At 41.2% G+C, this 24823-nt stretch overlaps 1 protein-coding gene across 1 annotated transcript in view; it reads left to right on the top strand.

Annotated features, from left to right (window-relative positions):
- Positions 1–24823, top strand: part of LOC308407502 (NACHT, LRR and PYD domains-containing protein 12-like) — a gene marked incomplete at its 5' end in the record, with an annotated part of 294566 nt that overhangs the window by 263884 nt on the left and 5859 nt on the right. Inside the window, 3 exons of the mRNA XM_080899167.1 lie at positions 8108–8284; positions 10026–10202; positions 16091–16267. Of these exons, the coding sequence (XP_080755293.1) occupies positions 8108–8284; positions 10026–10202; positions 16091–16267 (531 nt within the window). The remainder of the gene's footprint in view (positions 1–8107; positions 8285–10025; positions 10203–16090; positions 16268–24823) is intronic.

Genomic DNA, 24823 nt, shown 5'->3' with positions numbered 1-24823 from the left:
AGGTAGAAGCCCCAATCATTTTTTGGCACTGAGTTTTATGTATCCTTTATGTATGCAGTTAAAAAAAATATTGTTGACTTTAAAAATGTCTCTTTTAAGACTAATCTGAAACCAGTCCAGTGAAGGAACAATGGGCTGGGAGGTCTGGGAGGTCAGTTCCTTCATCATTAATATGCAAATTCTCATCACCATTGATCAAAGCTCATTGATCAATGACCATGAGTACCATTCACAGAGAGTTGGGGAATGGCTGCAATCACAGCATTGTACGATGGCAGGAAAAAAACCCAGACACAACATGCTATGGGAGGGGGGAGGGGGGGCTAAGGGTACATCTGTCACCATCTTACAATGCTGTGATTGCAGCCATTCCCCAACTCTCTGTGATTGGGACTCATGGTTATTGATCAGTGGTTGTTGATCAATGGTCATGACCTCCCAGCCATTGTGCAAATGTCCTGTTTATAAGATTGAAACCTGCAGGCAGCTGAGACTGAAGGAGTCACCTGGATGAGTGACGAAATGTTTCTCCCACTGAAAACATCCAGATGAACAGAATCAACTTTTGGGGATTAAAACGTGTCTGAATTAATCAGTGGGTGCTGAGTGGGTCAGTCAGTGTGTCGCTGGGCTCATTTGTATTTCCTCTGCAGGTGAAGGTAGAAAGTGTGTGTGAGCTGATGTGAATTGAGCAGCATGGATCAGTGTGAGGACAGAGAGGAGGGAGTCCCTCCCTCTAAAAGCACTCTGTGTGGGGAACATGAGAGCCAGACCAAAGCTCAGAGGTGAGATGACCATCTCTAACTGTCCATGACTCTTCTCCATGTCACAGCTCAGCACTCACATCACTGCTCCATCATTATTCACACTCATACCTCTGTGTGTGTTGTTTTAAAGCCCAGAGCTGTGGGGCGTACCAGGCTCAGCTGGACATAACCCTAAAACTAATCCAGAGCCTGGACCTGAACCCAGCTGTGTTTCCTTAAAGAGCAACGAGTCGAAGGGTGTTGGTGTAAACTTTAACAAAAGACTGTTATGTGACAAAGAGTAAGTACATTATTTTTATAAGTTTCAGATTGTTCATCATGTCTTTAATTTAATATTTCCAGTTTTTCCTTCCTATCTCATGAAGCTGTGACATTTATTGTTTTTCTTTTAGGATCAATAAGAGGCCAGAATCTCCTGGACCTGAACCCAGCTGTGTTTCCTTAAAGAGCAACGTGTCGAAGGGTGTTGATGTAAACTTTAAAGGCTGTTCTTCTGCTGCTGAGAGGTAATGTGTGTCTAGATGTTGTTCCTGACTCTGTATTTATGACTAAATCCTCATGTTTAATATCAGCTCTTTTTCACACACATTTCTATGTTGGTATGTGAAGCGGTGTGTGTTGGAGTGTTTCCACAAACACAGCAGTCAGAGTGGAAAGAGTGGATGTTGTAGGAGGTGTTTGTGTAGTGAAGAGGCTGAGTGTCTGTAGGACTCCAGCTGCTCCAGCAGGTGTCTCCTTTGTGCTTTGCTTCAAACACAGTGTAGGGAGGAGCTTCCACTCAGGTGTTTCAGGTGTTGCTGGATGGAGGAGGACAAATAGTTTTTCCCTTCAGTGACACTTCAGCAGCTCAATGTTCTGGGAGATGTTTGTCTTTATGAAGGTTTATGGATTCTTGTTCTTACTTTGGTTAAACTGAGCAATACATTTTCCATCTAACATTTAAAGTAAATTTCCAGGTGAAAAAAAAGATCTGCAGCTGCAGCCTCTGTGATGTTTCACAGTCTGAAAGTAACAAATTCAACCAGAGTTCAAACAAAGGCTTAATATACGTGTGTGTTTGATATAATGCCAACAAGTACAAACAAGTGTTCTTACAGGTCTTAATCACAGAGGTCTGATAAGTCTGGTGACTTTCACAGTCAGCAATTTTGCTGCCTTTTATTTTATATTGGCCTTTTTAAAGCCCTTCAAAGTCTCCCACATTCATACAGAGCTTTTAACACCAAACTCCTTTACAGTCCTTCTCCTCTCACACACGATCACACGACTGATTTGTCTGCAGCAGCTGTGTTACTGCTAGTATTTTATTATGTGTGTAATCTCCAAATATTGTTCCTGTGGTTTAGTTTGACGTCCTTCTGCAAACTCAGCTGCTCTGTTGCTGATACACGTCTCCATGAATATGATTGATCAGATGCTGCCAACACCATGTGTTTCATGTGAGCGCTCAGCTGAAACCCTGGGTTGACTTATCGAGTTAATAACAAGCTTCACGTGACTGTGAATGGTAAAGTGAATCCAGATAAAGGAAAGAGACCCTGCTAATGTTGGACTCACTTCTTAGTGTAGATCCCAGGAGGAAGTTCAACATAGCCATTCTTTGTGCTAGCTCGACCAAACCTGAGACCACAGTGCAGGATAATGATCATCATCTGTCTCTGTCAAGGACATTTAAAATCCACAAATAACAAACATAATTATATTTGATCATTAAAAATATGTTTTCAATTAAAAATGCGTGAGCACACTGGTGGATTACAGAAACATGAAAACTTGTTAACAGTAAAGTTAATTTAGGCGTAAACAAAGTGTCAAACATACTGAAGTAGAAGGACTGATGTTTGTGTTAAAATAGCCTCTTAAAGCTGAAATACTGATTCAACTTTCTCCAAAAGTTGATTCTGTTCATCTGGACATAGCATTTTGTGGGAGAAACGTTTCGTCATCATCCAGGTGACTCCTTCAGTCTCAGCTGACTGCAGGTTTCAATCTTATAAACAGGACATTTGCATAATGACTGAAACCAGCCCACTGAAGGAACAATGGGCTGGGAGGTCAGTTCCTTAATCTTAATTATGCAAATTCTCATGACCATTAATCAACAACCACTGACCAAAACCCACTGATCAAAGATCAATGGCCATGAGTCCCATTCACAGAGAGTTGGGGAATGGCTGCAATCACAGCATTGTAAGATGGTGACAGATGTACCCTTAGGCCCCTCCTCAATTCAGAGATGGTCTTTCCCTTTTCACGTAAATGGCCTCCTTGACTCCGCCCTCAAACCAGCGTTCCTCCCTGTCCAGGATGTTACATCCTCATCATTGAAAGAGTGTCCACTGGCCTGTAGGTGTGAATAGACTGCAGAGTCCTGGCCTGACGAGGTGGCTCTGCTGTGTTGTAGCCAGAGGTTGTTTGGTTTCCCCGATGTATAAATCCTGACAATCCTCCTGCACTTAACAGCTACACTATGTTACTCTGTTTGTGTCGGGGGACCCGATCCTTAGTGTGGACCAATTTTTAGCGCAGCGTGTTTTGGGGTTTAAAAGCCACAGAGACCCGGTGTTTAGAAAAAATCTGTCTCAACTGCTCCGATACTCCTGACACATATGGGATCACTACAGGTCGCTTAGGCAGCGGTTGTCCTTCTCACCTGGATCGGCTGGAACTTTCTTTAGGTGCCTTTCCAGCTTTGACAAAAGTCCAGCTGGAATAACCACATTTACGCTACGTCCAGATGAACAGAATCACCTTTTGGAGATTTACTTTCCTGGAGGATTGAGAATACATCAAGACGTTCCTCCTAAAGTGTTATTCAGTGTTGTGACAGTCAGCTGCTTCAGCTGCTGCTGGGATGGGCTGTGGCAAAGAGAACAGAGAAAATCAAAATCAGAGTTTTTCTCTGAATTAAAAGCAAGGAAACAACAATATATTCTACATGGTGAAACTGATGGTTTATGGTGTTTGGGTCTGTTTTTCTGTATTTATGCAGATAAAGTGTAAACTCAGATGAATTATACCATCAAATGTTAAAGGAAAATATCAGGATGAGTGTCTGTGAGCTGAGAAGGACGTGAAGCGAGCAGTTTATCCCAGAGCTGAAGCTGCTCTGTGTGCAGAGATGAGCTCAGATTCCTGCTGTGATTGATCAACAGTCACAGAAATGTAGACTTGTAGTTATTACTGCAGTATGGTCACAGCAGATACTGATAAACATGTATTATGAGGATGGATGATCAAGTTTCTCACTCTCTCCTTTAAATCTCAGTTTTTTTCTTCTTCACAGTTTATCTGTTAATTTATTAATGAATAACACTGAAAGAGTTTCTGTTATATTTCCCCTTGAACATCACCTTATTAGGGCGGCATTAGGAAATAGCCCCCCTCCAAAGAATGAATAAATGAATGATGATAATAATAAAATGATTCAAAAGCAGAGCTCAGAGTGGTAGAATGGTCAAACATGGATCCACGGGTGGTTCAACTGCATTTGGTGACGTGACTAAAGCAAATCTTTCAAATAATCCCACCATCAACGGGATGTTGTCTCCTTTACTACGGTTACTTTACTTGGTCACCGTGTGAATTTCTTTGAAATGAACCAAATTCTTTTATTTGTTGGTTGTTGCATATTTAACCTCTACAGTCAGGAAAGGAGGAGATGAGGCCTCAACAATGTTGGGTTGTAGCTGTGGTTCAGGTTAGAGTGAGTGTCCATGGAATAAATGTAAGTCAGTGAACTGGAAACATGAGTGTGTTCAAACTTTGTTTTCCTTTTTATAATGAGTCTAATCAAAGGTGGACAGAAGTATCTCCACTTTGACTTTTCTGTGTCACCATCAGAGCTTCTGCACAGTGTGGAGAAAGATCCAGAAGCAGAGCTGGACTGCAGACAGCCAGTCAGAGCAGCTGTGTACAAAGTAAGACTGAACATCTGTCTGCTGATGGACTCATTTCTGAAAACTGGACTTCTTGTGTTGTTCAGACATTGAAGAGTTTTCTTTCTCTTTAGTCTCATTGTTTTTCTTTCTTTCAGCAGATGTTGGTCTGCAGGAGGTTTTAGATGAACATAAGATCAGTCTGAGGAGGAGATGTGAACGTGTGACTGAAGGAAGTGATGAAACAGGAAGTAGAACCCTCCTCAACAGGATCTACACTGAGCTCTACATCACAGAGGGACAGAGTGAAGAGGTTCATACCCAACATGAGGTGAGGCAGCTGGAGACAGCTTCCAAGATGGACGCCCTCCATGACGCTCCAATCAGATGCCAGGACATCTTTAAAGCCTTACCTGACCAACAGAGACCCATCAGAGTGGTTCTGACCAACGGCGTGGCTGGTGCTGGAAAAACCTTCTCAGTGCAGAAGTTCACTCTGGACTGGGCAGAGGGCTTGGAGAACCAACATGTCAGTGTGGTGGTTCTGCTTTCATTCAGGGAGCTGAACCTGATCAGAGATGAGCAGTACAGTCTTCTGGAGCTGCTCCATGTTTTCCATCCAACATTACAGAAGGTCACAGCAGAGAAGCTGGCTGTCTCTCAGCTTTTGTTCATCTTTGACGGCCTGGATGAAAGCAGACTTTCATTGGATTTCACCAACAGGAAGCTGCTGTCTGATGTCACACAGAAGTCATCAGTCAGCCAGCTGCTGACAAACCTCATCCAGGGGAATCTGCTTCCCTCGGCTCTCGTCTGGATAACTTCCCGACCCGCAGCAGCCAATCAGATCCCTCCTACATGTGTTGACAGGCTAACAGAAGTACGAGGCTTCACTGATGCCCAGAAGGAGGAGTACTTCAGGAGGAGATTCAGTGATGAAGAGCTGTCCAGCAGAATCATCTCCCACATGAAGACATCCAGGAGCCTCCACATCATGTGTAGTATCCCAGTCTTCTGCTGGATCACTGCTACAGTTCTGGAGCACATGTTGACTACAGAGCAGAGAGGAGAGCTGCCCAAGACCCTGACTGACATGTACTCACACTTCCTGCTGGTTCAGACAAAGAGGAAGAAGAACAAGTACCATAAGGGACGTGAGACGAGTCCACAGGAGCTGACGGAGGCTGACAGGGAAGTTCTTCTGAAGCTGGGGAGGCTGGCGTTTGAACATCTGGAGAAAGGAAACATCATGTTCTACCAAGAAGACCTGGAGCAGTGTGGTCTGGATGTGACAGAGGCCTCGGTGTACTCAGGAGTTTGTACAGAGATCTTCAAAAGAGAGTGTGTGATCTTCCAGAAACCAGTCTACTGCTTTGTTCATCTGAGCATTCAGGAGTTTCTGGCTGCTGTCTACATGTTCCACTGTCACACCAACAGGAAGACAGAGGTGCAGAGGGACTTTTTGGGAAAAGAATACAACGAGTCCTCTCTGGATGATTTCCTTAAACGAGTCATGGAGAAATCCCTCCAGAGTGAAAATGGCCACCTGGACCTGTTTGTTCGCTTCCTTCATGGCCTCTGTCTGGAGTCCAACCAGAGACTCTTAGTAGGTCTGCTGGGCCAGACAGAGAACAGTCCAGGAACCATCCAGAGAGTCATCAACAACCTGAAGAAGATGAACAGTTATGGAATCTCTCCTGACAGAACCATCAACATCTTCCACTGTCTGATGGAGATGAACGACCTCTCATTATTTCCGGAGATCCAAGAGTTCCTGAAGTCAGAGAACAGATCAGAGAAGGAACTCTCTGAGATCCAGTGCTCAGCTCTGGCCTTCATGCTGCAGATGTCAGAGGAGGTTCTGGATGAGTTGGACCTGCAGAAGTACAAAACATCAGTGTCGGGACGACAGAGACTGATTCCAGCTGTGAGGAACTGCAGAAAGGCTGGGTGAGTCCAGATGTGATCATTAACATCATTGATCAGTGTAGGTTAGTAGTTTAATGTTGAAAATAAAATCAGATTGTAACCACAAAGTGTTTGTGTCCGTACGCTGCAACCTTCCACACCATTCCTTTATTGTACAGACTCAGCAGCAGCTCCATGGATCCCAAATCCAGGAGTGGAGAACAGATTTGAAGTGTGTCACATCCATGCAGTCACAGCTGTTTCCACCATGTTTCCACTGATATGAATCCTGTTCAATGACACGTTTCATATCAGTGAATATGTTCTTTAGGACGTCCACTGACATGTTTAAGTGTCCTGCTGGAAATCACTCAAATCATCCATGAAATCCATGAAAAATCCTTTTAGTGTTTCTAACTTCACCCTCTGTCCTCTCTCTCTCTCTCCATCCTCCTCACTGCTTCTTTCACTGATAATCACACAAACATCGTATTCAGCTACAAAATAACACAATAATATCATCTGATGATCATTATTATAAGAGCAGGATCCATATTTGATATCAGAGTAACACACTGCTTGGTTATGTGCAGTCATCATCAGTGACTGTGGGTCAAACAGAAGCTCTCTGATTGGTTGCTGACCTTGGTCACCTGTCCACTCTCACCTGTTTGTGTTTGCTCTCTCTTTGCTGTCTCCATCCTCTCTCTCCTTTCTCTCCCTCTCTGTCTTTGTACGTCACTCAGGTCCAATGGAAACAGTGACATTTACAAACCAATCAAAGACAAACTGATCCATGTCAGCTTATAACAATATTCAAAGTGAATACAGGCTGCTGCTGGACACAGACAGGTAACATCATTGTGACTTGCTGTCACCTGGATCTGGACTCATAAACACTGAAGCCCTGAACAGGAATACAAATCATTTTCTGCCAACTAGCGACACACCAGCAGATAATGGCTCAGAAAGCTAAAATGAGCCAATCATTTCTGTGTTTAGTTCCCCTGAAATCAGATCTGATATCAGCAGCTCTGAGTTCATTCATCATTATTGTCCAGTGATGAGATTTCTGCTCCGTTTGGTAACAGTCAGCAGGTTTTTCCTGCGTGTGGACGTGAACAGTCGTACCTGACAGCAGGTAGCAAACAGAGATCATCTTTCCAGCTGGAACTCTTCACTGAGCTGAACTCATTCAAAATGTTCTGGAGTCAAAACAGGAAACAGTCCAAATGTGTGTCTTCACTCTGACTCTGGATCAGATCTCAGTGACAGACTGTGGACATTATGGAAGCCTAAATGTGACACCATCTTCCTCCTTCATCTGCAGATTAAAGCCAAACAAAGATGCTCATTAAAAGTCTGCAGGTCTGAGAGAGACTCAATCGTTGTGTCATGTCAAACACAGTAAGAGGAGCTGAAGCACAGATGTGAAGAGCAGATTCATCAGATTATGACCTCACTCTGTTTTGTCTTCATATACATTCAGTCTGTGTTTATAATGCAGATTTTCTGCTTTTATAATAACACATTTTATATTTTCTATCATCACAGACTGACTCAGTGTCGACTCTCAGAGTCTCACTGTGAAGTTGTGGCCTCAGCTCTGAAGTCCAACCCCTCCCATCTGACAGAGCTGGACATGAGTGACAACTACAACCTCCAGGATTCAGGTGTGAAGCTTCTGTGTGCTGGACTGGAGAGTCCAAACTGTCGACTGGAGACTCTGAGGTGAGTTCACTGACTGCGGCTGTTGTTGTTTTTCTATATTTCAGGTCTTTGATTGATGTTTGAAACTTTCTTCAGTTCCTAAATGTTCAGGATGTGTCTGAAGACAAATGTGAAGAAGTTTGAGTGCTTTCAGAAATGTTGTCTTTCCAAACGACTGAACAACAGTTTTTCCTTTTGGCTCCAAACAGAAGTGACAGACTTGAGCAGGGTTCATTTAAAGGCTGACAGAAGTGGAGTGGTGACGGGGAGATGTTTGACAGGACAGTGTTTCAGCCTCCACAGGTTCATGTTGTGCTCCATCAGTCAGTGAAGATGAAGTCAGTGCTGATGAGGCTGTAGAGTGTTTGAGGGATGTGAATGAGGATGATGAAGATCTGATGATAGCAGATAAAAACAGGCTGCAGAGACTTTGAGCCATACAGGGCACACAGTGTGTGTACAGAACAGCTGAAACCATTATGGAGGCCTCACTGGAATATGGAAGCATCACAGTACAGCTTCAGTGAAGCATTAAAGTCTCTGATATGAGTTGAGAAATGAAGCAGCCAGAGCTTTTTCATGAGTGGAAATCCACTGTGACTGTGAGCTGCTGCTACAGCCTCCAGATTAGCCAGCAGCTCATCCTGCTCAACATTTTCTCACCAACTTTAATGGAAGTGTGATGTTTTCAGCTGGAGTGATGGTCAGGGTGGCCTCCCTCTCCTCTTCTTCTCCTCTTCCTCTTTCCTTTGTAAAGCCACTTCTGCTGCTTTCATTCATTTGGAAGTCCTGTAGCTGAGTTTGGGAGAGACTAACAGCCTCGGCAGCAGAGGGGAGAAAGGCTGTAACACCACCACTTTACTCTGTTCTACCTGTCACATCATTTTATCAGGAAACAAATATGCTCATGTTTTTACTATGTTTGTCTTGAAGATGTAAGAAGATCACATGGTGCTTTTTATTGTGTTGGTTTGTTTCCTGTCTCTTGGATGGAGCCCAGCTGTGCGTGGCCCCTGGGCCTGTGGTCAGAGTGTGTGCTGGATAATCCGGCCCAGGATGAGGCCAAACTGACATGGGATGAAATGTCTGTCACATAATTGAGCTTAGTGTAGTTTCATTTCTGCACAATTTAAAAACAACCAAAACTTTGTTCTGTCTTTTCTGTGTTATACTGTAGACTTTCTTTGATACTGAGTCCAAAAGGAGCAGCTTTTACTTTGAAAGGGAGGCGTCTCTGTTTCCTCATCAGGTTGGATGATGGAAGCAAATTAGTGTGTGATGTTCTTTCAGTGTTGCACTTTGTAGACGCTCCCTGAGCACTGGTCTCACAGCCAGCTGCACATAGAGACCAGTGTTGTTAGTCCAGGTCAGAAGATGACTTGTTGGGATGAAAATGAGCTTGTAGTTTGTCTGCTTTAATAATGTGACTGGAAAAAGGTGTTGGACTTCAAATATGTCCATTTCTTTCACACTTCACCTTTAAAAGTGAAGCCTTGTGGTTCCTGGAAGGAAAAACACGACTTTTTCAAGTCTTTGTCCTGTTTTTATGAGAAATGTACGACTTTAATGGGAAACATTCAGAGTTTTTTCTCTTGTTGTGTTTGTTTGAAGCTGCTTCCTGTCGGCTTCAGCTGTTTGGAGTTTCCATTTTCTAAACTTCTACATTCTGAACCTTCTTCAGCTCTGAACAGATGATGAAACACTGAATGATTTCAAGCTCACACTTTGTCTAATAAACTTACATCTTTCATTCTTTATACAGATTGAGTTACTGTGGTTTGTCAGAGATCAGCTGTGATTATCTGGCAGCAGCACTGAAGTCCAACCCCTCCCATCTGAGAGAGCTTGACTTGACCTACAGCGACAACCTGCAGGATTCAGGAGTGAAGCATCTGTGTGGTTTCCTGGAGAGTCCAGGATGTGGACTTGAAACTCTGAGGTCAGTCAGCATGTTTTAGTTGTGCTGAGATGAATATGATGTGAAAGTTGTGCTGACACTAAACTGCAGACATCAGGCTGATATTATACTGATCCACACTGAGGATCTTCATGGTAAAGTCTGTTTTCTTCTTCTCTGGTTTAGTCCATTGACTGCAGCAGAACAATATTCACATTTCAAACAGTGAGACTCAACGTATGGCCCGCGGCCCACACGCGGCCTGCCCACCTTTCCTGATTCAGAGAGAGGGGACCCTGATTAACCTTCAAAATCTTCTGCAGTCTATCAAAAACTGAAGCAAACCATGAATCAACATGTGAACATGAGCTGATGCTGCTGAAGTGAAGCAAAGTTACAGAGGTTTGATTACAGACACAGCTGAGAGTTTGTAATCTGTCATCATTTTAAAAGGTTTAAATTTCTTCAGTATTGAACAGCAGAAATTAGGCTTTGTTTTGGGAGGCCGACAGCAGTGAACACAACAGCAGACTGGTGCGTAATAAGCAGTGAATAATGCAGGAAACAGATTTTTGAAGGTAAACTGTTCTTGAAGTACACTGAGAGAGAGAGAGCTGTGTAGGAAGTAAACGTCAAAGTCAGAGAGAATTCATGACGATGTTCATCAAACGTAAAGCGTAGTTTGGATCTTCTTTTGCTGCTGGTTCAGTCAGTTTTGGTTGGAGACAGATGAAACCTGCAGCTTCAGGATCTGTGAGCTGTCCTCTTTCAGCCCCGACGGCGTGTCCGTGTACGTGCCGTCGAGTGAACGATCCACGCTCTGTGTTTCCATCTTTGTGTGTTTAGCTGCTCTCATTTACTGTTTTATCTGTTTGGTTGTTGTTGAAATACTTTTGGGAGCTTTAACCTGAGATTCTGGCAAAATACATTTATATTAAAAATCGATTCAGGATTGAATGAATCAACATTGCTTTATTCAAATTAAAACCATTTAAATAGGAAAATCCATTTTTTTACAGCCGCCTCTAATGCTGGGTAATGTCAGCTGGTCCATGTGCAGCTGGCTGTGAGGCTCAGGGAGCGTCTACAAAGTGCAACACTGAAAGAACATCATCCATAAATATTGAGTAATAACTGGACTCTCATACAGCGAGACTCAAATGCCTTTAAACATCAGCTTATCCTGCTGATCCAAGTCCAACACTGAGTTTGTAAAAACATGTTTGTCAATCATTTTGTTTGGTTTCTGAGGAAAATGATTCAATAACTTGCTGCTAATACACAACATTTCATCACATTTCCTCATAACCCTCTTTTGTCTGACCATTTGATCCCATTTGAATTTGCAATAAAGGATCCACAGAGTTTGGTGACAATAATGACAGTAGATGTTTGTGTGAAAGTGCTGGAAGCAAATTAGTGTGTGATGTTCTTTCAGTGTTGCACTTTGTAGACGCTCCCTGAGCACTGGTCTCACAGCCAGCTGCACATAGAGACCAGTGTTGTTAGTCCAGGTCAGAAGATGACTTGTTGGAATGAAAATGAGCTTGTAGTTTGTCTGCTTTAATAATGTGACTGGAAAAAGGTGTTGGACTTCAAATATGTCCATTTCTTTCACACTTCACCTTTAAAAGTGAAGCCTTGTGGTTCCTGGAAGGAAAAACACGACTTTTTCAAGTCTTTGTCCTGTTTTTATGATAAATGTACGACTTTAATGTGAAACATTCAGAGTTTTTTCTCTTGTTGTGTTTGTTTGAAGCTGCTTCCTGTTGGCTTCAGCTGTTTGGAGTTTCCATTTTCTAAACTTCTACATTCTGAACCTTCTTCAGCTCTGAACAGATGATGAAACACTGAATGATTTCAAGCTCACACTTTGTCTAATAAACTTACATCTTTCATTCTTTATACAGATTGAGGGGCTGTGGTTTGTCAGAGATCAGCTGTGATTATCTGGCAGCAGCTCTGAAGTCCAACCCCTCCCATCTGAGACAGCTGGACCTGAGTAACAACACCAACCTGCAGGATTCAGGAGTGAAGCATCTGTGTGGTTTCCTCGAGAGTCCAGGATGTGGACTTGAAACTCTGGGGTCAGTCAGCATGTTTTAGTTGTGCTGAGATGAATATGATGTGAAAGTTGTGCTGACACTAAACTGCAGACATCAGGCTGATATTATACTGATCCACACTGAGGATCTTCATGGTAAAGTCTGTTTTCTTCTTCTCTGGTTTAGTCCATTGACTGCAGCAGAACAATATTCACATTTCAAACAGTGAGACTCAACGTATGGCCCGCGGCCCACACGCGGCCTGCCCACCTTCCCTGATTCAGAGAGAGGGGACCCTGATTAACTGTGTAGTGTTCTTCCTCACAGTTCTAAGTATCAGACACAACAATGAATAATCCACAGCTGACTGTCTTTAGCAGGTCAAAGGTCACGGCACACAGCAGACAGTGGGAAATATTATAATTCTGATCATTTATCAGCACATATCCATATGTATAAAAACAAAGCTGACACTGTGAAACTTGATCAGAGGTGTGATCATCACAGCAGAGGCCTTTGTGTCAAAGTCACTGAGGATCAAACAGAAACACATGAAGCAGATTTTCCTGTTCTGGCTTTTTATAGCAGATAACCTTCAAAATATTCTGCAGTCCATCAAAAACTGAAGCAAACCATGAATCAACATGTGAACATGAGCTGATGCTGCTGAAGTGAAGCAAAGTTACAGAGGTTTGATTACAGACACAGCTGAGAGTTTGTAATCTGTCATCATTTTAAAAGGTTTAAATTTCTTCAGTATTGAACAGCAGAAATGAGGCTTTGTTTTGGGAGGCCGACAGCAGTGAACACAACAGCAGACTGGTGCGTAATAAGCAGTGAATAATGCAGGAAACAGATTTTTGAAGGTAAACTGTTCTTGAAGTACACTGAGAGAGAGAGAGCTGTGCAGGAAGTAAACGTCAAAGTCAGAGAGAATTCATGACGATGTTCATCAAACGTAAAGCGTAGTTTGGATCTTCTTTTGCTGCTGGTTCACTCAGTTTTGGTTGGAGACAGATGAAACCTGCAGCTTCAGGATCTGTGAGCTGTCCACTTTCAGCCCCGACGGCGAGTCCGTGTACGTGCCGTCGAGTGAACGATCCACGCTCTGTGTTTCCATCTTTGTGTGTTTAGCTGCTCTCATTTACTGTTTTATCTGTTTGCTTGTTGTTGAAATACTTTCGGGAGCTTTAACCTGAGATTCTGGCAAAATACATTTATATTAAAAATCGATTCAGGATTGAATGAATCAACATCGCTTTATTCAAATTAAAACCATTTAAATAGGAAAATCCATTTTTTTTACAGCCGCCTCTAATGCTGGGTAATGTCAGCTGGTCCATGTGCAGCTGGCTGTGAGGCTCAGGGAGCGTCTACAAAGTGCAACACAGAAAGAACATCATCCATAAATATTGAGTAATAACTGGACTCTCATACAGCGAGACTCAAATGCCTTTAAACATCAGCTTATCCTGCTGATCCAAGTCCAACACTGAGTTTGTAAAAACATGTTTGTCAATCATTTTGTTTGGTTTCTGAGGAGAATGATTCAATAACTTGCTGCTAATACACAACATTTCATCATATTTCCTCATAACCCTCTTTTGTCTGACCATTTGATCCCATTTGAATTTGCAATAAAGGATCCACAGAGTTTGGTGACAATAATGACAGTAGATGTTTGTGTGAAAGTGCTGGAAGCAAATGAGTGTGTGATGTTCTTTCAGTGTTGCACTTTGTAGACGCTCCCTGAGCACTGGTCTCACAGCCAGCTGCACATAGAGACCAGTGTTGTTAGTCCAGGTCAGAAGATGACTTGTTGGAATGAAAATGAGCTTGTAGTTTGTCTGCTTTAATAATATGACTGGAAAAAGGTGTTGGACTTCAAATATGTCCATTTCTTTCACACTTCACCTTTAAAAGTGAAGCCTTGTGGTTCCTGGAAGGAAAAACACGACTTTTTCAAGTCTTTGTCCTGTTTTTATGAGAAATGTACGACTTTAATGTGAAACATTCAGAGTTTTTTCTCTTGTTGTGTTTGTTTGAAGCTGCTTCCTGTTGGCTTCAGCTGTTTGGAGTTTCCATTTTCTAAACTTCTACATTCTGAACCTTCTTCAGCTCTGAACAGATGATGAAACACTGAATGATTTCAAGCTCACACTTTGTCTAATAAACTGACATCTTTCATCCTTTATACAGATTGAGGAGCTGTGGTTTGTCAAAGATCAGCTGTGATTATCTGGCAGCAGCACTGAAGTCCAACCCCTCCCATCTGAGAGAGCTTGACTTGACCTACAGCGACAACCTGCAGGATTCAGGAGTGAAGCATCTGTGTGGTTTCCTGGAGAGTCCAGGATGTGGACTTGAAACTCTGAGGTCAGTCAGCATGTTTTAGTTGTGCTGAGATGAATATGATGTGAAAGTTGTGCTGACACTAAACTGCAGACATCAGGCTGATATTATACTGATCTACACTGAGGATCTTCATGGTAAAGTCTGTTTTCTTCTTCTCTGGTTTAGTCCATTGACTGCAGCAGAACAATGTTCACATTTCAAACAGTGAGACTCAACGTATGGCCCGCGGCCCACACGCGGCCTGCCCACCTTTCCTGATTCAGAGAGAGGGGACCCTGATTAACTGTGTAGTGTTCTTCCTCACAGTTCTAAGTGTCAGACACAACAATGAATAATCCACAGCTGACTGTCTTTAGCAGGTCAAAGGTCACGGCACACAGCAGACAGTGGGAAATATTATAATTCTGATCATTTATCAGCACATATCCATATGTATAAAAACAAAGCTGACACTGTGAGACTTGATCAGAGGTGTGATTGTTAGATTTGTATTGTTGATTGTCATTTATGCTTAGAGTTGTATAATCAATGTCATGTTGGTAGAGGTTTGATCCTTAATAGTCTGTGGAGACTCTGTGTGCCTCCCAGAGCACTCTGGGAGGCACACAGAGGCACACAGCATTAGGCACACAGCATTAGCCGCCTCTAATGCTGGGTAATGTCAGCTGGTCCATGTGCAGCTGGCTGTGAGGCTCAGGGAGTGTCTACAAAGTGCAACACTCAAAGAACATCATCCATAAATATTGAGTAATAACTGGACTCTCATACAGCGAGACTCAAATGCCTTTAAACATCAGCTTATCCTGCTGATCCAAGTCCAACACTGAGTTTGTAAAAACATGTTTGTCAATCATTTTGTTTGGTTTCTGAGGAGAATGATTCAATAACTTGCTGCTAATACACAACATTTCATCATATTTCCTCATAACCCTCTTTTGTCTGACCATTTGATCCCATTTGAATTTGCAATAAAGGATCCACAGAGTTTGGTGACAATAATGACAGTAGATGTTTGTGTGAAAGGGCTGGAAGCAAATTAGTGTGTGATGTTCTTTCAGTGTTGCACTTTGTAGACGCTCCCTGAGCACTGGTCTCACAGCCAGCTGCACATAGAGACCAGTGTTGTTAGTCCAGGTCAGAAGATGACTTGTTGGAATGAAAATGAGCTTGTAGTTTGTCTGCTTTAATAATGTGACTGGAAAAAGGTGTTGGACTTCAAATATGTCCATTTCTTTCACACTTCACCTTTAAAAGTGAAGCCTTGTGGTTCCTGGAAGGAAAAACACGACTTTTTCAAGTCTTTGTCCTGTTTTTATGATAAATGTACGACTTTAATGTGAAACATTCAGAGTTTTTTCTCTTGTTGTGTTTGTTTGAAGCTGCTTCCTGTTGGCTTCAGCTGTTTGGAGTTTCCATTTTCTAAACTTCTACATTCTGAACCTTCTTCAGCTCTGAACAGATGATGAAACACTGAATGATTTCAAGCTCACACTTTGTCTAATAAACTGACATCTTTCATTCTTTATACAGATTGGAGTTCTGTGGTTTGTCAGAGATCAGCTGTGATTATCTGGCAGCAGCACTGAAGTCCAACCCCTCCCATCTGAGAGAGCTGGACCTGAGCTGCAACTACCAGCTGCAGGATTCAGGAGTGAAGCATCTGTGTGGTTTCCTGGAGAGTCCAGGATGTGGACTTGAAACTCTGAGGTCAGTCAGCATGTTTTAGTTGTGCTGAGATGAATATGATGTGAAAGTTGTGCTGACACTAAACTGCAGACATCAGGCTGATATTATACTGATCCACACTGAGGATCTTCATGGTAAAGTCTGTTTTCTTCTTCTCTGGTTTAGTCCATTGACTGCAGTAGAACAATGTTCACATTTCAAACCTTCAAAGAAGAAGAAAAATCCTCCAGTGGAAAATTCACTGTGAAACTCTCAAACTCTTCATTCCACCTTAAAGTCTGTCTGACACTGAAATCCAAAGCAAAATGTGCGTTTGCTTTACAGACAGCAGTCCAACACAAACATACACACATCATCCAAAACACAGTCCAACATCCAAATCTCCTCCACTGCCAGCATGAATGATGGGAAAGAGAAGGAGGAACACTCTGACATTCAGGGTTAGAATGAGTTTCATGAAGCAGACTGTGAAGATCAAAGCTGCATTAGAAAGCTTATACACATATTGCATTTTTGTGCTCATTAAAGAGTTGAAGCTCGGTCAAGTTAATTAATGGTCTGAAGCTTCTTATTAGCCTGCTGTTAGCTTCATTCCACAGAAAACTGAGAGAAACTAACAGAGTTGATAAAGAATAAAGAGAAATGTGCTGATTTAACCCTTTAAGACCTACCATAGAACCAAGTCCGCCAGAGCTTATAGTATATTTTTACATGCTGTGGAGCCATTTTTTGGAGCATTTGAAGTTGCTATACATCAATACAACCATTATAGCCCAAATTTTAATAATATGTCTGCATTAAGTGCATAGTAATTACATAAATTGCAAAAAAGTGCAATAAACTACAAAGAAATTGAAAATCGTTTTTGATTTTTTAACATATATTTCTAGTTAGAGAAATTTAAGAGGCTTATCCCTCAAAACTGTAAATACAAAAAAGTTGCACAAACTAGTTTCCCACCAAAGGAAATTTATTTTAAGTGTCTTCATAGTTTTATTTTTGAGATACACCAATTTTCATATACTGCAGGAAAAACAAAAAAATATATTATAGTGCAAATTTGCAAAATAACAGCATATGCATCAAAATAAAATATTTCCAGCAGTGCAATATGAGTCCTAAGCATCCCAGAAACGACACAGAAAGTCATAAAGTCAAAGATAACTTTTAAAAACACAAGTATAGGCTCATAAGGCCACGATGGTAAAAAACTACATTTCCGCAAAATGACGTCACTTCCGGTTTCGGGCAGGTCATGCGGTCATGTGATAGTTCACGCTGATGGACGTAGGAAGTGTTACAAACAGCTGATCGGATCGGCAAAGCCTGTTTCTGGAATATTATGTTTTTGTTGCTACAAGCGCTTTTTATGCAGTTTTTGCAAAGCTATATGTGGAAGGAAACTGTGACCAAGGACAAGCTGATGGCATAAGATGTAAGTACACCTCCTCCGGTTTCATATGCAAAAAAAATTATTGCGCTAGCTTACGTGGTTGCAGTGCTACCGGGATTTAAAAATAGTTACGCAAAATGGAGCGTGTCCGTTCCGACCGGCTCTAAAGGGTTAAAGCCTTTGAAGTGCTTCAGATGATCTCTGTCCACTTCTGTCCACTCATTCATTCATGTAAGATGATTACAGTTGCACCTGCAATGAAAGATTATTATGTGATTATGCTCACACCTGAAATACAGACTTTAATGTAACATCAACAGTTTCAATAAATGCTCTAATGAAATTATAATGATAAATCATAAGTGATGCAACAGTAATAATAATGGTTATGAACAGTAACAGTAAAATAATATTCTCATCTCGACACCTCCTCTTTGGCCTTTGAAAAAGGCCAACACTCCTCAATTGTCTCACTCCTCGGGCCACTCAGCCACCTCCTCTTTGAGTGAAGTGATGCTCTGCGATCCTCCTCTTCTTAGTTCGACCTCCCAGGTAGACTACTGGTTAGTCGTTGCACGGGTCAGAGGGTTTATTCTGCCTCTGTTTTGCCACCCGTGTTATTTGGAGATGAGCTTGTCTCCACCAAGCTCTCATCCGCTATGGCACATTGAGACCAATGGAACCAGGTCTCGCCTGTCCCCTTCAACTGGACCGCTGTTGTGGTACGAGCCGTCACTTCTGGCGCTTGGCATGCTCCCTTCATCCCTCAGGTTCTCATGTTCCAAAGCTGCTGAAGATTTAAGGCAGAGCACGTCGTACACCTTAGTTTTCTTCCTCAATGTCAACGATGAATCTCTCATTTTATTTAAAACTTCGCTGTGGGAAGTCTCCTCTCAATCTCCTGGAAGCTCAGTAGCACAACTCTCTGTGCTATGTCTGCTGTTCCTTAACATGATCACTAATCCTCCTCTAGCCTCTATCCTGGCCTCCGCTTCCATCCTGTAGGCGCCCTTCCTCGCTCACTTCTCGTCATGGCACCTCACGACACCTACAAATTAAAAATGACCCTCCTCTTGCACATGGCTTCCACCGTGTGTCAACTCCCTACTGAGACCTGTACAAGAATGTTGCACATTCTCTCTAAAACAATCTCCCGCCAACCTGTAACCCTGTGTAAAAACATTAGTCAGCAGTTACATGTTAAGCCTGTTTAACTCCCAGCTCCACCTGGAGCCTGTATCCTGGAAAACAAATCTGTTAAATCAAACTTCTTATTTACAACCAACTATAGATCATGAGAATAATAAAGTATTCAGCATAACAGACAAGTATCATGTTCAGGTTTTCTCAAATCATTAAATCACTATTATTGCCATAATTTGTCCCAAATCATGAATCATACCAATTTATTCCACAATTTAATCAGTGACTTTCCTTAAGCAATGTCACTCCACTCGTTTTATCACTATGAGCTCCATATTGAACTGTTCCATAAACACTGCATCACTTATTTGTTTTCACATGTCACTTGTCCGTCTCTGCTGAATCCTCTACATGCACATGCACATACATGACCGTCCCAGTGGTCAGGCATCGGCCATCCACATTCCAGAGGTGCTATAAAAAGACCTCCTGTAAAAAGAGTGACACTGTTTTCAACACAGGATGTGTCTCACACTATATTCACTTCCCTGTAGTATTCAACATTTTCCCAAGAACACCGTGTAATAGCATCACCAACTCATAACCTATAAACACAGTTTCTTCACACATAAGCCCAGAAATCCTGTAGTAGAAAAACATTATTAGAAAAAAATTAACTACTTGTTCTGTTATAAATCACATATTCAAAGCACATTAAGAACTGTAATGCTGTAGAGAAGAAAATGCAAATGTTAACGCTGCGCAGGTGTATACACACTTTCTCACAGTAATCTCTGTGAGCAACACAAACCCATGAATAACACCCCTGGTAGATTCACAAACACAGAAAGTGGCATTTAAAAGTTAAATCGGTACGGCCAAAGCTCACGCAACCTAGGATGTTGCTGTCATCTTCCTGCTTCTGTAAAAGAAACACACAAATTCATCCACCCTTTCGTCCTGTCTAGGTGGAGGTTAACCTTGAGTCGTGGTCCAGTCTTGTCAGCTTTTGTCAGCGTTTACCAGTCAGGCAGTTTGTTTTTATTTCCATTCATTCATTCATTCATTCATCCATCCATTCTTTCTTTCTTTGCTGATAGTGGGACCCATCATCGCATTTGATTTCCACTCTCAGCAAAATGACGTCATTTCAAAAAGAAAGAAAAGAACTTTAGATCGGATTACCTCGCTGAATCCTTTTTAGGCAGGGACTCTCATTTTCTAATTGTCCCAAATAAGTGGCTTTCTCCTGAGCCCATTTTAATGTGGAGAAACTCACTTGCAACAATTTTCTCGACAATGTGTAGTGCTTTTAATTCCCGACGTGCAGATCTGCTTAAAGAAAAGAAATTCACAAACAAAAATCAGTGCACTGTTCAAAAAATAAAAATAAGATGAAAAATAAAAGATAAAACTGTAAAACAAAAGTAAATAAAAATACAGAAGCCCAGTCTTAGGACTTGTCACTCTTTTTTTTTTTTTTTTTTTTTTTTAATAAACAACCTATAAGAACACAAATAAACCAAAATAAACAAATAATCAAAAATAAACAAACGGGTGTACCATCTAGTGTGTCTATACACACACACTTACATACACTTACACACCCATATACTTAGACATACATACACATACCTACATACATATGTATTCGCCTATACCCTCATACATACTAACATATACATATTTACACATAACAATTCAGAAATATGGCATACATAATTACAGAGATTCAAACAAAATCGGGTCTCCTTGACAAAATGTAATGTTTCCATTTAACCCAAATATCACTAAATATGTCATATTGGAGTCTATTAATGAAGGTAATTCTTTCATTTTAAATATGAAATCTCATACCAGTCATTTAGTGATGGAATTTTCACACTAAGCCATTTCTTGGTAATAGTCTTACGGGCAGCCAGACTCAGAATACCATACAACAGCTTGGACGTTTTATCTACATTCACTGAGTATAAATATCCAAACAAAAGTTCATCCCAATTAAAGGGAAGTTGCATACTAAAAATGATCTGTAACTCAGAATGAATCGATGCCCAAAACGTGTTGATCAATGGGCAAGACCAAAACAGGTGGAAGTGTTTTATTCCTTGGGCCCCACAGTTTCTCCAGCAGCTAGAGTGATTAGAATAATGTTTACTTTGTGCAGGAGTAATAAAAAACCCACAGAGACTCTTCCAACCAAAACATCTCCATATATTAGAACTAGAAATTCTCCACTGAAAAGCACACTGCTACCATCTCGCTTGGTAGTCTACATTACACCAACACACTAATATCCTCAATTGAGCTGAAATATAATAATCTTTCAAACATGGGAACCCCAACCCCCCTTTGTCTTTAGCCAACTGGATAGTTTGGTACTTAATCCGTGGTTTTTTCCCCTGCCATATGAACCTAGAGATTATTTTGTCCCATTCCTGAAATTGTTTATCAGTTATTTCAACTGGGAGTGTTTGGAACAGATAAAGCATCCTGGGCAAGATGTTCATTTTAACTGTATCAATACGTGATTCAAAATTTAAAAATGGTAATAAGTTCCATCTTTTAATATCCTCATGTATTTTATAACACAAAGGATTAAAATTTGCATTATATATCTTAGAGAGATCTTTAGTAATATTTACTCCAAGATACTTCATCTGCTCCGACTCCCAGTTCAAGTTGACTTTAGACTTAATTTCCTGATTTGGCTTATAATTAAAAGTTAATGTCTGAGTCTTCGATATATTTAGTTTATAACCTGATAGTGAGCTGAAGGTCTCCAGAAGTGATAACAGCTCGGGGAAAGTAATGTTTGGATTTGTCAAGTAAATCAAATTTCATCAGGAAATCTTATGCTCTCGACCCATGATCTTGACTCCAGTAATATTATTGCTTTGTATAACACTTTGACTCAGGGCCTCTATGAAAAGAGCAAAGAGTGAGGGACTTAAAGGGCAACCCTGACGTGTCCCTCTCTGTAAATTAAAAACATTAGAAAGCGCCCCGTTAACTTTAATTCTTGCCCTTGGTGATTTATATAGTGCTTGAATAATCCTGATAAACGATTGATGAAATCCAAACTTGCCCATGACTTTATATAGAAAATCCCAATTAACCCGATCGAAGGCCTTTTCAGCATCTAAGCTCATAAGGACCATCTGAATTTTATTTTTTCCAACATAATCAATAACATGTAATGTTCGGCGAACATTATCTTGCGTTTGTCTCTGCTTAATAAAACCAGTCTGATCCAAGCTAATTATCTGAACAAGAATATTTTCAATTCTTTTGGCAAGGATGTATGTGAATATCTTATAGTCCTGGTTAAGAACACTAATAGGGCGGTAATTTCCACAATCAAGCCTGTCCTTTCCTTCTTTAGCTATTAAGGAAATAGAAGCCTCATTCCAAGATGGGGGGATTACTCCCGTCTTTAAAATATAATTGAATGATGTTATCATCAGGGGAATCAATAACTCTTTCATTTCCTTATACCAATCTGATGGGAATCCATCCAGGCCTGGGGATTTATTAGGTTTTAATTTTGAAATAGCTTTTTTAATTTCAATTTCAGATATGTCCTTGATTAAGGTTATATTCTGTTTTTCATTCAGCTTTCTTAAGCAAAGTGAGTCCAAGAAAGATATCATACCTTTAACATCCACTCTAGGTTGTGTGTATAGTTCTTTGTAAAATTTTAGAAAAGCTAACTGAATGTCTTCCAATTTATACACAATGTTATTTGTTTGAGGATCCTTTATTTTATGTATTATATTTTCTGATTGTTGTTTTTTTAATTTATAGGCCAGTAATTTTGCAGATTTGCCTCCTACCTCATAGTATCTTTGTTGTAAAAAAGCCATATTGTTTTGTATTTCACTTGAAAAATTTTCATCAATTTCATTTTTCTTCTTTTGTATTTCTAATTTCAAATTTATATCTGCGCCTATTTTATGGGCATCTTCAAGATGTTGTAGTTGCGCCTGGAGTTTTCTTAAATGCTCATTTCTCTTCTTTTTTAAGTTAGTACTGTAGCCTATAAGTTTTCCTCGTATAACCGCTTTTAGGGCATCCCATAAAATACTCGGAGAGACTTCTTCATTGTCATTTTCCGCTACATAATCTATTATATCTTGGCTAATTTGCTCTTTCAACGAACATAGAGTACTTGTATTTAATCTCCAAGATGTAACTCTTCTTTCGTGTCCAAGCACTACTTCCAGTTACAGTGGGGCATGATCCGATAAATCCATCACTCCTATCCTGCAATTGACCACACTGTTAAAGTCTTTTTGACACATAAAGAAATAATCCAATCTAGAATAAAATGAATGTGGGTGAGAAAAAAAGGTATAGTCCTTCTTGATGGGGTTTAATTCTCTCCATACATCTATAAGCCCTAAACCCTTTAAAATTAATATAATATTTTTGGTTATTTTATTTAATCCCGGTGCGTGTGGGTTTGATGAGTCCATGGACGGATTGAGTCGGACATTCCAATCTCCTCCCAAAATGAGAGTACCCTGTGCCTCTACCACAATCATTTCAAAAACCTGTTTAAAATTTTTTTAACTCTGATCCTGGGGGAGCATATACAGTGGGGAAAAAAAGTATTTAGTCAGCCACCGATTGTGCAAGTTCCCCCACTTAAAATGATGACAGAGGTCAGTAATTTGCACCAGAGGTACACTTCAACTGTGAGAGACAGAATGTGAAAAAAAAATCCATGAATCCACATGGTAGGATTTGTAAAGAATTTATTCGTAAATCAGGGTGGAAAATAAGTATTTGGTCAATAACAAAAATACAACTCAATACTTTGTAACATAACCTTTTTTGGCAATAACAGAGGTCAAACGTTTACTATAGGTCTTTACCAGGTTTGCACACACAGTAGCTGGTATTTTGGCCCATTCCTCCATGCAGATCTTCTCGAGAGCAGTGATGTTTTGGGGCTGTCGCCGAGCAACACGGACTTTCAACTCCCGCCACAGATTTTCTATGGGGTTGAGGTCTGGAGACTGGCTAGGCCACTCCAGGACTTTCAAATGCTTCTTACGGAGCCACTCCTTTGTTGCCCGGGCGGTGTGTTTTGGATCATTGTCATGTTGGAAGACCCAGCCTCGTTTCATCTTCAAAGTTCTCACTGATGGAAGGAGGTTTTGGCTCAAAATCTCACGATACATGGCCCCATTCATTCTGTCCTTAACACGGATCAGTCGTCCTGTCCCCTTGGCAGAAAAACAGCCCCATAGCATGATGTTTCCACCCCCATGCTTCACAGTAGGTATGGTGTTCTTGGGATGCAACTCAGTATTCTTCTTCCTCCAAACACGACGAGTTGAGTTTATACCAAAAAGTTCTACTTTGGTTTCATCTGACCACATGACATTCTCCCAATCCTCTGCTGTATCATCCATGTGCTCTCTGGCAAACTTCAGACGGGCCTGGACATGCACTGGCTTCAGCAGCGGAACACGTCTGGCACTGCGGGATTTGATTCCCTGCCGTTGTAGTGTGTTACTGATGGTGACCTTTGTTACTTTGGTCCCAGCTCTCTGCAGGTCATTCACCAGGTCCCCCCGTGTGGTTCTGGGATCTTTGCTCACCGTTCTCATGATCATTTTGACCCCACGGGATGAGATCTTGCGTGGAGCCCCAGATCGAGGGAGATTATCAGTGGTCTTGTATGTCTTCCATTTTCTGATGATTGCTCCCACAGTTGATTTTTTCACACCAAGCTGCTTGCCTATTGTAGATTCACTCTTCCCAGTCTGGTGCAGGTCTACAATACTTTTCTTGGTGTCCTTCGAAAGCTCTTTGGTCTTGGCCATGGCGGAGTTTGGAGTCTGACTGTTTGAGGCTGTGGACAGGTGTCTTTTATACAGATGATGAATTCAAACAGGTGCCATTCATACAGGTAACGAGTGGGGGACAGAAAAGCTTCTTACAGAAGACGTTACAGGTCTGTGAGAGCCAGAGATTTTCCTTGTTTGAGGTGACCAAATACTTATTTTCCACCCTGATTTACGAATAAA

Source organism: Rhamphochromis sp. 'chilingali' (assembly GCF_963969265.1).
Source record: "Rhamphochromis sp. 'chilingali' genome assembly, chromosome: 1".
Lineage (NCBI taxonomy): Eukaryota > Metazoa > Chordata > Actinopteri > Cichliformes > Cichlidae > Rhamphochromis > Rhamphochromis sp. 'chilingali'.
This window is presented reverse-complemented; position numbering and strand designations above follow the sequence as displayed.